This window comes from Gymnoscopelus microlampas (assembly GCF_963454915.1).
Source record: "Gymnoscopelus microlampas genome assembly, chromosome: 5".
Lineage (NCBI taxonomy): Eukaryota > Metazoa > Chordata > Actinopteri > Myctophiformes > Myctophidae > Gymnoscopelus > Gymnoscopelus microlampas.
This window is the reverse complement of record NC_139942.1, coordinates 40,148,578-40,161,969: the sequence shown is the minus strand read 5'-3', so window position 1 is coordinate 40,161,969 and position 13,392 is coordinate 40,148,578. Positions and strand designations below refer to the sequence as shown.

Here is a 13,392-nt window from a genome sequence, read left to right as displayed (position 1 = left end):
CCGGCAACTGTTAATAAATCTGTAACCAAATGGTTAAATGGTTAATATTTATTGTCTCCGCCAGGCCGAAAGGCATGGCGAGAGAGTATGTTTTGCCCCCTGTCCGTCCGTCCTTTTTCATTTCATTGTTAGTGCAAATGCACTTTTCCCCCCAACCTAAAGTGGTGCCTGGAGGCAGATGCACAGCCACCACGTCAGACTGCAATTCTGCCTTAAGTTAAACACAGGGAAATAAAGAAACATGCGCACTTCAAGAAGTTGACAAGTAGACATTGACCTGAAGGCTGTGGGATTTCCTTTTCAAAACGTTTCAGAGAATAAGAATAACACCATGTTTTGCAGTAAAACTGAGAAGCAGTGCTCTACATAATTTGCTAAATGTCTGTTGCAATTGGTTACGGTTTTAACTCTGTCTTTGGGACATAGGAGGTCAGCGACCACATGCGTGCCACTTCATGAGAAGTTTGTCGCTTCCTCAATTATGACGTACATTTTGTGTTATAGAGCCTATTGTTTGATATGTAGTGCGTATGTTTTTGTGCCTCATGAATATTAATTTATGTACACAGTATAAATGTGGACACAGCTACAGACTAGACCAGACAGCAGCTCAGAGAACACAGTTTGACACAGATATTGGACAAAAGTGAATAACGTGATTGCATTATTATTTTGAAAAATATTATAGAATAATACAATTATTAACATAAACTTTATTAACTTGAGTTACTTTTGTTTTGGGGGGTCGTTCCTTAAGATGTCTACGGACATTTCTGGCAAGCCAGCCAAAAAAAAGAAAGTGAGGGACAAAGGACGGGTCCAGGAGGTGAATGAAGAGGAGGATGAACATGACTACGTTAATGAAAGACCACGCCGTCTCAGACGCTCCGGCTCACAGGAGACTCAACAGGAGACTCAACAGGAGACTCAACAGGAGACTCAACAGGAGACTCAACGAGATCTAGGTACACAGTAAAATACTTCACAACATTACCGATTACATGATAGACATTAAATAATATACAGTAGGATCCTTCATCATTGTACAGGGAGGTGTGTACTGTTTACATCAGTGGTTCTCAAAGCTTTTCATGTCAAACACTCCCACATTAATATGCATTTGGTTCTGAAAACATTTTGGGTTTGAGAACCCGCCTATACAAGATTTATGTTGTTAAAATGCTTAAAGTTAAAAAGTAAGAAAAGTATTCCAGAATGTGTTCATTTTTTCAAGATTTTTTGAAAATAGCCGATCTTAGGTTAATGTGGTTACAATTATTTTTATGTTATATTCACTTATTTTGGTGGGCACCGCCTGGAACCCCATCAAGGACCCTTGGCGGTCCCCGGACCACACTTTGAGAACCACTGGATTACATGATGTGACATTTTAGAGAAAGCCACAAGTGCATGTTGTAAATTGAAGACATGTTCATTCAACCACGTTATTGTACATCAGACATATAAACCTTTCTGCAGAAATTACCTATATAATATTATTCACTCTGTGTTGTTTGAAATGAAACATGGAAGCTGACAGTGGTGGAAAAAGTACTCAAATGTTTTACTTAAGTAAAAATATCAATACTGCAATATGTAAAAGTCCGGAATTCGGAATTCAAAATTTACTTGAGTAAAAGTACAAAAGTATTGGTATCAAAATGTACTAAAATGTTTGAAAATATCAGATCTGCTATTTTCAAATAGCCTATGTATAAAATAGGGCTAAAGTGGTTAATGTATATTTTATAATGTAATAATTTATTTTATATCTGCAAAGTAACTAGGAACTAAAGTTTTCAAATAATTGTAGTGGAGTAAAAGTACAATGTTTTCCTCTGAGATGTAGTGGAGTAGAAGTAAAAGTATAGACAATATACTCCAGTAAAGTAAAAGTACCTAAACATTGTAGTTAAGTACAATATACTTGAGTAAATGTAATAGTTACTTTACACCACTGAAACTGATCATATTCAAGTAATAAAGTGTATTGTACTAATTATCCTGCAGTTATCCAGAGAGCCATCGTCCGAGCGTGTGCAATGTGCCTTACGCTGCTGTTTCTCCTAATGGCAGTGAGAACCGTACACATGGCCATGGACTGTGACAAGGACAAAGGTCTGAATCAAGCTCTTATAACAGTAATAACTGTGTTTAGCATCAGCTTTTGGTCTTCTGTTAGTAGAATAAATATTAAATTGTGTATTACTATTGATATTTTAATTGTTATCGGGGATAGAGAGGTAGAACATCTGAGTAAACTCATGGCTGGTGTATGACAACTATCATAGAACAACAATGTAAAACACATATTTATAACAAAAACTCTTAGAACATTGGTTTGGAACAGTGGTTCTCAAAAATAGCACATCTACATCATTATATGTTAGAAATAGAAATAGTATAGATGGCTGTTACTTGGAATACTCTGGTTTCTAATTTGGGGGCAGGTGAATTAGCATGAAGCGGGCTTGATGCAGATGAGCAAATTGACCATTTCTGGAGGGAAAAGTGGGGTGTTTTTCATGCATGCATGCATGTGTTGGTCGTGCAAATGTGTGGGAGGAGAGGTGTAGATGAGGAGAGTTGTAGTTGAGGGCGTGTCATTTGCAATTCAGCAGCGCACAGTAATGTTATAGTCAACGACAAGGACTGTGAATTTTTTCATGGACATGAGTCATTTCGTCGCCTTGCTAAACTAATGGCCTATGTCATTTTTTAAAGTTTTTCAGGATTTTTATTTTTTTTATCCAAAACAAAACTATATGATATTTCTTTATCATTTCACCCAAAATGTTTATAACAAATTATGACTATTTACATAGAAATAACACTGTCTGTCAGTTATGTAACATAAGAGATCTAAATAGGTTTGAATAGGATTAAATCTGATTTAGGCCAAAAAAAAATGAAATGGCCTAAATCATTAAATCATTTGGCCTAAGTCACAAAACCATGTGACTTAGGCCAAAAAAAAGGCCTATTTTGGCCTAAGTCACACTAGGGAGTTAGGCCATTATACTAAAAGGGGAGTGAACAGCATGATCCTTTTCAATTAGGATATACTGTAGGCAATTTTACCAGAGGTGGCCAGTGTCATGAGGAGCTGACTTAGGCAAAAATATCCTTTTCTTCAAAAAATGACTTAGGCCATTAGTTTAGCAAGGTGACGATTTTCGATTTTAGCTATTATAATAACAAAATAATACATTTTATTTGTAACACACTTTACATTTCAACCGAATCTCAAAGTGCTACCTTTCAAGAAGAAAAAGAGAATATAAAAACAATGAAATGAATACAATTCAGATCAATGGTCAACTACACACAGCTAAAAAAACGTTTTCAAAGTTTTAAAAAGTTTGCTATACTGTATATAGCAACATAAGAAAACCTGTAGGATTTAGAACAGTGGTTTAAACAGTGGTTCTCAAAAATATCAGATATACAAGCTGACAGTGTGGCATGTTCATCTGCTATTTTTTAACATTTTTCCTTGGCAATGTTAAAAAGTGGAAATGGAAAAAGTTTGAGAACTATTGATTTAGAAGGCCTCAGGTCTTAATGGGTTAATTAAGTGAAATAAGCACGGACACAACTAGATGGATTCAAAATAACGGCGAGTCATCTCAGACATCCTGTTGATGTGAGCTTGTAGATCTGCTATTTTAACAACTTTCGAAACATTTTTTAAGTAAAAGTAAAATTGGTTACGTGTGTGTGTGGGTTTAAAACATTTTGAACCAATGAAAAGTATTAACAAACGCTTGTGACTAAATAATAACTAATTAGGATCCATTGAATCAGAGGTAATTTTTTTTGCCATGCCACTGTCTGCGCTGTGCTTCACGCCAGTTCATTGTCAAATAAAGATTTACTATCAGAACAAGGTTGTATGTTAAGCTCATCAGTTTGTTGTTTCTTCTTCTTGCAGATATGACTGAAGACCAGATCAAGATCCGTTTTGAGCAGTTAGAGATCAGTCATAGCAACCTGACTGAGGAGAAAGACCAGTTGCAGATGAGTTTTGAGCAGTTACAGATCAGTCATAGCAACCTGACTGTAGACAACGGTCAGTTGCAGATCAGATATAAGAACGTCACTGAAGAACGAGATGCCCTGAAGAGGAAGTTGTGTGGTAAGTGGAACATCTCTGTTTTTCTACATTGTCATATCATTGTTTGTCATTAATCTGAGCAACACACACACACACACACGCACACGCACACACACACACACACACACACACACACACACACACACACACACACACACACACACACACACACACACACACACACACACACCAAATGGATTATCTCAACTAACATGATTTTATTGTTGTTAGAACCCCATGGCTTTACATTTGCTGGTGGTCTGTGTTACTACCTCTCTACTGTGGAGAAAAACTGGAACCACAGCAGACAAGACTGTAGAGACAAGCAATCAGACCTGATGGTCATAAAGAGCAAAGAAAAACAGGTACAAAGTGTACGTGCGTGCGTGCGTGCGTGCGTGCGTGCGTGCGTACGTGTGCCACATATTCCACTTCAGAAACTTGGAGAAACAAATCTAACCAAAAGCTTTTTTATCCAGGACTTTGTTGTCAGTTTAAAGGACAGAGTGTGGCTGGGCCTCACTGACAGAGACCAGGAAGGAGTCTGGAAATGGGTGGATGGAACAAACCTGACCACACCAACGTAAGACTTATCCTCTTGTTTATTTCAACAAACATTTTAAGCACACTTCACATATTTACTCTTTTTCTGCATTTTTCTAAATGGTGTTGATGCTTTAATAATATGATAACGTAGCACACACTGTCACTAACCCACAATGTTGTGTATTTCACTATGCAGATGTTTAATGTGTAGAAACCAAAATATTTAGAGTGTAAAAAACATTGTTGTAAAGTTATTCCTACTTCTTCAGGTTCTGGTGGCCTGGTGAACCTAATGACCCCGATGGTAACGAAGACTGTGTTGAGACTTATCCTGGAGGATGGAATGACAGATCATGTGGTGATGCAAATCGTTTTTTTATCTGTGAACGAGTTATCTAGTGAAAACATCACTTTCACAATGCATTAGCTTGTGTGTTGGTACAACTACATGATGACAGTTTGTCTGTTTGATTTGGTTTGTCTGCCTTGCAATTCTACCCAATATACACTGTATGCATTCAATTACAATATATTCATCATTTCATTATTAAGTTAAGAGAGGCCCATATCATGGGAATATCATTAATCTAAAAGCCATCTGTTGCATTTTAATAACATGTTCATATTAATAAAGTGTGTTGGAACTGGGTTTGGTCCAAGTCCTTTTGTTAAAACAGTGAGCATTGACACACACGAGAGTAAAAGAATACATGACCTCAAATAATTGATCCCAGTGCAATTTAGCAGTTATATCTCAACATAATTAATGCCCTACAGTACTTGATCATACTACAGCGTCATAATAAAGCATCAAAAGTAGCAGATCCACAAGCTCGAAACGCAAAGCAATGCGACCGTTTGGAGCTTGTAGATCTGCTACTTTTGATATTTTTTAGTTTGAATCCTGAAAAGTAACAGTTTTGGAACATATGAGGTTTCCACCCGACAGAGATGATATTTAACTGCCTGATCATCATCCCTTGAATGGTTTTAAATGGCAATATGAAAGTCTAATCTACATGTGTGTTCATTGGAGCACCGAGCCAAGCCGGCTGCATCGCTGGCAGGAATGGAACCCTGGTCTCTGAAGAGTACTGTACCTCACTATCTGATGTTATGGTGCAATTTGGTGGTCAAAAGGTCAAGGATCCTGAGGTCATCCTTATTAGCAATAGTGGGAAAAGTACTAAATTTTTTTACAAAGTAAAAGTATCAATACTGCAATGTGGAAATACTCTGTTACAAGTAAAGGTCCAGAATTAAAAAAATACTTGAGTAAAACTACGAAAGTATTGGTATCAAAATGTACTTAAAAGTATATAAATGTATATTTCAAATGGCCGAAATGTATATGTATATAATGTATAGGGGTGAGGTGGGTAATGTATATTTTGTAATAACAATCAAAATCTAACAAAGTAACTAAAGTTTTCAAATAATTGTAATGGATAAAAGTGAAATATTTGTATCCGAGATGTAGTGGAGAAGTTGAAGTAAAAGTATTGAAAATTTGAAATACTCCATTAAAGTAAGCATGCCTCAACATTGTACTTAAGTACAGTACTTGAGTAAATGTACTTAGTTACTTTACACCACTGATTGTGACTGACATCTACTCGATTAAATAGGGCAGAAGTGTTTCAGTAATAATCTTTATTATTTTTATATATCATAACTAGAAAAAGTGCTCCTCGGAGCACAGGTCTCCGCCAGGTCAGGTAGGCTATTGTGGCCTCCTGGTGGCGCTATAATAGGCCAACGTGAAAAGGGTGCCATTTCTTCTTAGGCCTTGCACGACAATCGGACACTGACTGCATTCATGATTTGAGGCATTTTGTTAAAAACATGTGTTTCGCTAAATTAGACCTGTTGGTGGCGCTATAACAGGCCAATGTTAAAAGGGTGGCATTTGTTCCTCAACATAGGTGTGAATGTGCGTGCAAAGTTTGAGCGCAATTGGACGGTGCGTTCATGATTTGCAGAATTTTGTTCAAAACAAGCCAATAATGCAAACTTTAGATGTCAATTTTAGCCAATCAGTATGGAATATGAAAAATCAAACACATCCGTCGTGATCACATGACTATAGAGATCATGTGTACCGATTTGCGTGAAATTTGGATAAAATTGGAAGGAGTAATATTAAAAAATGTGTTTTACACAAGTGGGCCTCCTGGTGGCGCTATAAAAGGCAGATGTGAAAAATGCAGGCCAAAGGTTTTTCCTTGACCTATAGGGAGTTTGCATACAAAGTTTTACACAGATCGGTGCAATTATAGGTAAAAACACGAAACGGCCTGTTATAGCGCCACCATGAGGCTGATTTGAAAATTTTCAAATGGTAGTCCTTCCTCGGCCTAATGGGAATGTGCGTGCAAAATTTCACGGAAATTGCATGCTGTGTTCATGATTTGAGGCATTTTGTTCAAAACGGTGCACTCCTGCAAACTTTGGAAGACATTTTTAGTCTATCAGGATGGAATATGAGAAATCTGAAAGACCCGTTTCGTTTAATGACTATAGAGATACTGTGTACCGATTTGTGGGATTTTTGGACAAAATCTGTAGGAGTACTGTCAAAAAATGTGTTTTGCACAAATCGGCCTCCTGGTGGCGCTATAACAGGCCCCTGTGAAAAATTTTGGGCAGAGGTTCTGCTCTGGTATCCAGGGACTGTGTGTGCACAGTTTGGCTGTGAGCAAGCCAACGGTGCCGGAGATTAGCTGTACACAGACAGATCGAATGACGGACGGACACACGGACGGACACACGGACACACGGACGGACGGACAGGGGGTAAAACATACTCTCTCGCCATGCCTTTCGGCCTGGCGGAGACAACAATAACATACAAGAAATCATCAACACTAGGTGCAATAAAAGTGTATGTACAGAAAACATGGGGGGGGGTCATTTCTGGTGTCAAGTTTAGCTAATTGCAACTGGTGCTCTTTTATGGCGGTTTTGAAGGAGGGTAAAGAGTCACACACTTTATGTTGGCCATGGGTGGGGGTCATTCCTGGTGTCAAGCTTAGAAAACTTGTCTGACCAGTTGCAAATTGCAACCGGTGCTCTTTTATGGCGGTTTTGAAGGAGGGGAATTAGGCGTCACATACCTTTTGTTGCCTGTTGGAGGGGCATTCCACATTTTGGTGGCTTAACATGACAGGTTATCCTGTCACAGTAAAAAGTAAAACAGTGGTGTGTTCTAAGTTTTTTCTGAGGGATACTACGATAATCATTCCCTGCACAACATGCGGGTGGTCGTGGAGATACGCTAGCTCGTTTTGGATGAAACGGTTAGTAGAGGGTTACGCATGGCTACGAAAAGTTTCTGCAGGTCACACTACGTATATAGCGTAACACGGTATAACACACCACTGCCTTAAAATAACCTGATGAAGGTCTAACAGACTGAAACGTTGTTGTATTCCCATTAAATCTTTTTTTTGCATTTGAAGACAGCGTGCAGGAGTTTTTTCTTTCAGTACGTTGGGGCCCTCTTCTCCTACAACTGTCGCCTATGTAGGTGTGCAAAAGACTTGCTTTTTTATGGAGGCAAAACCGTAGAACGAATTTAACCCCATTGATGTTTGTGCCGAATCTAGTTTGTTGATAACACAACAAGGCCTTCTACCAACCCACATTATCGCCCTCGACCCGTCCCACACCCGTCATGAAGAACAAGAATAGATATGTCTTAATTGACCCCTGTTGTGTGTTCCTTTTAGTTGAAAATAGGGGATGCTGAGCGGAGGTTAGCATTTTTGGACCTGCCTTTTCTAATCATGTCTGGAACTTTAGTTTAGTCCCCCGACACTAGACAAGCTACTTCAAGACAGCCTATGTTGGGAAAACCCGTCGCCGTTGCAAAAGAGTGGGACGATCTTCAAGTCGAGGTGACAAACCTATCGAGCCTAGTCATAGCTGGTTGTCTGAGAAGTGTATTTAAGTTCAGCCTCACGACTCCCCCCGAACAAGATCAGTGGAGCTTCCTCTGGTGTTGTGCCTGTGTGTCTCTCTCACGTTATTGAAGTAGTTTGACAGGTACATGGGCACTGAAGACCAGGCCCATTGCAAGTTGCTGTACTCTGTCCTCTACCCTGAGCCACCCATTGCATAATGATCGAGGGGGTGAGTCCTAGTTGTGAGGTTTAGTAGTAACCTGATCCGTTTGTTTTGAGATGTCTGAAGTTTATCTTTTAATGCCTTTGAGGTGCTAGAGTACCATGATGTGCATGCATAGTCAAAATGACATTGGATGAGTGCTCCAGCTAGTGTCCTGACTCCTCAGTGCATCAATGAGGAGATCCCGGCCACAAATCTTTGATTCTTGATTACTTTTTTTTTTTGCCATTTTTTCACTGGAAAGATTGTTCTCTAAAATACAACCCGGGTAGTTCATTTCTTCTTTCCTTGCGATAACATTGTCACCCACTTTTACTGTGAAGCCAGCAGCCTTGCAGGTTTATTTTGGACCCAAAAAGAATGGATTCAGTTTTGCCCAGGTGTAATGATACTGTAGTTTGTTATCAGCGAGCCAGGTGCAGATTTTACCGAGCTCAGAGCTAAGGGCTTTTTCAACCTGCAATTTGTCCTTGACCGAGACCAGGAGTGCCGAGTCATCCACGAACAAGAACAAATTGCAGTCACATGCTGATGTCATGTTGTTAACATAAATTAGGAGGCCCTAGTATGCTTCCTTGAGGAACGCCACAGCTCACTGGGAGGGAGGAGGGAGGGGGGAGGACAGCATTCCGTTCACATCCACCACCTGTTCTCTCCCCTCCAAATAGGATTTCATCCAGTTCACGGATGCACACATCAAAACCGATTACCTTCAACTTATCAATCGGTATTGATTATGCGTCAGGGAACCTTGATTAAATGTTTTCTTACAAAATATTTCAAATATGTATCAAGCCCTACCCTAGGGAGCTCACAGTTATCCATTCCATTCTCAATACAAACCCCTGCCATTCCAATCCAAACATCATCTTCTGACCCCCTTTCCCAAGCCCCCCCACTAGATACTAGATAGATAGATAGATAGATAGATAGATAGATAGATAGATAGATAGATAGATAGATAGATAGATAGATACCGGTAGACAATTTATATATTTATAAAATATCAGAGCAATGCATAACACATCTGCAATATGATATGAAATGATTTGAAAGTCATTAGATTTATACTTCGTTGCACCCTGGTTTGTGCAACACTGGCGTGCAACATAGTATAAAATAAATGAAGTCTTAGAGTCGATACACAATAATCTCTAAAAGGGCAGCTGTCAGCCCACCGGTCAAGGATTCTTGCCATCACTGCCAAATAGCTGCTGCCAAAGGTCATTAAAACGTAGGCTTATAATCTGTGTCCTCTGATTATTAGGAAATAAAATCAAAGAGTACCCTGTAAGACATCAGTTTCAAAAGTAAGTAAATTAGGCCTACATCATTTGATGTAGGCTAATAGCTGAGACTAGATTAATTTCCAGTGGGCCTTTCGTTTCCAGAGAACCAACATGCACATTATAGCAGCACCCTGACTCTGTTTGACCTAAATGGAATGGACCCAATATCTATCATTGGCAACACCTGTTCAATGCCAAAAGAAAAAAGATCTTAATAGACCTTTTCCCTATGCAGCAGCCAGCTGCAAGGGAAAAAAGGTCTATTAAGATGTATCTGTTAATTAGGTTACTGTTACAGTAATCTGAGTTCCCAGAAGTTTTCGCCAGGCCTTTTCATGTTCAGTTCTTGCAATCTAAATGTAAATGTAACAGTAAGACCGTTTTCCTGTATCATTGGCCCTCAACTTATTGCCTTCTAGCTGTGTCATGACATCAAAGACTATATAAACCACAGTAGGAATTATTCAGCTATGACCTTCCAAGAGGTCACACATAGAAATGATCTTGCGGCTACTGTAGCTTGGGAGAAAACAATCAGTGGATGACTTTTGAAATCCTCCACTGACTTCTGTGTTCACTTGCCAATCAAGCAATCTGAGAGTGGAAAGCATAGCTTTAGATCCACTGATAGGAGTGGGGTCTGAGCTTTGTTGTTGGTTAGGAGACTGGAAAGGTGGACTGATTGAGTCTGTGAAGGGCACCGAGCCTCAACACAACTTTTTTTGGCAGGGTTAACCATTATAGATGTGTTAAAAAATCATTAACATTTTTGACACACGTGCACGCACGCACGCACGCACGCACGCACGCACACACACACACACACACACACACACACAGAGAGAGAGGGTGGTGATAGTAGTGCTGTTGGGTTCTATAAGTTCTACACTATCACCACTAGAGGTCAGGATGAGACCAGTCCAAAATTCAGATGCAGCCTACCAGATCCTTGAGTTTGGAGACCTATGATGCACTCTGATATGTTTACATCTAGTTTTTTATGCTAATGATCATTAACATGCTCTGACAATATCAAATAAACAAACAAACAAATGAATTAAGTGCTGAAATCTGCTCCAATATCTGATAGTTATGTAGATGCATGGAAATATAATCGGTGGATTTCGTATCAATCTTTATCACTGTAAGGTTGACCATACTTTTCATTACAATTTTAGTAAGAGTTTCATTTGTTTTTAAAGCAGTGGTGCAGTGGTATGCTTTATATATGTTCTGGTCCAGATGTGGCTCTGGTTCCTTGTCTAACACCAGTATGTATTACCTCAGCTTTTGTTCAAGAGAAGGTCATTAAGACTATCATTTGTGTCATTTATTATGACAAATGAACTACCGTATCGTATGCTTAATTCAGTTATATTTGTAGTCCTCCTCAGAGTGCCTCTTGTTTCAGCTCTAAAACAACTTCGCAGGACACTGCCCAAACCCCTTTCATTCAGCCATTCATAAATGGCTGAATTACACACTTCTTGTATTCTGCAACAATGCAACTGTTGGTATCTACGGTAGCACTATACGCCATAGTAAGGCTACTGCATACATCTGGAACGGTATCAATACAATATTCTGCAGTGCTAATATACTTTCTCAATTCTATAAATACTCCACCACACCTGCCTACCGTGGCAATTAACCATAAAACTATTGAAATAGAAATGTAAAATGTACTCACTGTCATCAGATTTGTTATTATTCTTTATAAATTGAATGTATAAATTTTCATTTTATTTTAGATGTAGGGCCCTATAACTGCCACTGCTTTACCCACACCCGCTGCCCACTGACCGTGAACTATTGCCCGCTACCGGTGAAATACGGATAAGGGAGCTGGCACTGTCTCTAAACGGTATTTTGCAGCCACTATACCCGCTATTCATTATGCCGACGCCGTTATTTGCGATTGAAGGTGTGGGCGTGTTGTTGCATTATCCCCAAAATTGCTATTTTGCCCACACACACACGCTTTGGAAAGCGCATAGTGGAATCTAAAACCACCCACTATACCAAATTGGTTTGGTAGAGAGCGCGCCTGCAATGGACATGTCGGGCTCCCGCTCTCCTAATTCTCAACACATTTCTGTGATTCTAATTTTCCTATAATCAGCAGAAGGGAGAGTGTCAATTCCTTGTGTCAATTCTGTTTATATAAGATGATAGTCTATTCAAAGAAGACAATTTGTCCATAGCGCAATGCAATGCTTTCCAAATTACTCACTCTTTTTCATTTTTTCATTGATTACGCAGAAAATAATGAACTGATTACAAAAATATGAAATTCTCTCTAATCAGTAACATGTGTAGGTGATACTTAAGTTTATCAAATGTGGTTTTATTGAAAGGCATTCAAAGGCTAGAGCCTATGAAGTAAACGTTGGGCATATGGTGTCCAATGTTGGAGCGCCTCAGTGTGGCTCCTGCGACAAGAGCAGTGTTGCCAGAATTTGCGAGAGGAATGAGCAACCAGCAGATCTGGCAACACTGCAGAGAGGGAGAGAGGAGATCGTAAGATTGCATTGAGGATAATGGCTTGCGCAGTCTTCTCTTAAAGGCAATGGCATCTGGCACGGTGATTAGTTTTATTATTGTAACGCCCAAACCACTATACACTATGCATAATGTAACAGGTAGTGCAGGTGTTTTGCGGATAAGGCAAGTGCCCCAAAATAGCAACCTTTGCACGGGAACGCCGCTTGTGCACTCCTAGATCCTCAAATAGTGGGTTTAGCCAGTATGGCCCATTATAGGGCCCGTAGTGTATTTTCTCATTTCTTTGCTTGTCTTATTGCGTAATCATAGAGGGCAACCTATTAGCCTAAATCTAATTCCTTCTATGCGTAGCCTAAACGTTCTCTGGCAATATTATGTGGCGATACACTTTCCATCCAAATGATCATTATACGTTTTCCCCAGGAATGTTTCTGTTGTGGCTGTGCTGGCCCCCACCACCACTGGAGAATATCATAGCCTAGAAATGCTATTTGTGCACTTAAGGCTTACAGAGGAGAGTACTCAACAGAATGGACAGTGTGAATCCATGAATAGTTCTTCAAGAACACAGTATTTACTACTGGTAAATACCTCCATTTCATCTTATCCCCTCACCATCAGATTTGTCCTTCCACACTCGGCCCCTATAAAGTAGCCAAAAGAATGTACGCATATGTCTGCGAGACATTCATCTATGGCATATTTATTATGATCATATGCTAGTTGTATTGTTTGATGAATGGCTTGGTTATGGGTCACTAACCTTCCTATTGCCATTAGTACATTATTAACGACCAAGGAGCAAGA

At 39.4% G+C, this 13,392-nt stretch overlaps 1 protein-coding gene across 3 annotated transcripts; it reads left to right on the top strand.

The window, feature by feature from the left end:
• The first annotated feature begins 609 nt into the window (after nucleotides 1–609).
• On the top strand, nucleotides 610–5,305 carry LOC311046190 (CD209 antigen-like protein C). 3 transcript variants are annotated; one of them, XM_084058372.1, is made up of 7 exons: nucleotides 610–646; nucleotides 758–965; nucleotides 2,011–2,118; nucleotides 3,935–4,138; nucleotides 4,349–4,482; nucleotides 4,597–4,700; nucleotides 4,933–5,305. In XM_084058372.1, exons 2-7 carry the CDS (start codon nucleotides 758–760, stop codon nucleotides 5,060–5,062), a joined length of 888 nt encoding a protein of 295 aa, XP_083914498.1. In that variant the 5' UTR covers nucleotides 610–646; the 3' UTR covers nucleotides 5,063–5,305. The 3 variants fall into 3 exon arrangements, with proteins under 3 accessions (XP_083914498.1, XP_083914497.1, XP_083914499.1); XM_084058371.1 differs by having other exon boundaries at nucleotides 621–965; XM_084058373.1 differs by lacking the exon at nucleotides 2,011–2,118 and having other exon boundaries at nucleotides 621–965.
• Nucleotides 5,306–13,392: the final 8,087 nt, after the last annotated feature.

Excerpts from the sequence above, each read along its gene's own strand:
- LOC311046190 (XM_084058372.1), top strand. The coding sequence starts at position 758 with ATGTCTACGGACATTTCTGGCAAGCCAGCCAAAAAAAAGAAAGTGAGG. Across the intron at positions 966-2,010 it reads GGAGACTCAACGAGATCTAG|TTATCCAGAGAGCCATCGTC; the intron begins GTACACAGTAAA and ends ATTATCCTGCAG. Across the intron at positions 2,119-3,934 it reads GGACTGTGACAAGGACAAAG|ATATGACTGAAGACCAGATC; the intron begins GTCTGAATCAAG and ends TTCTTCTTGCAG.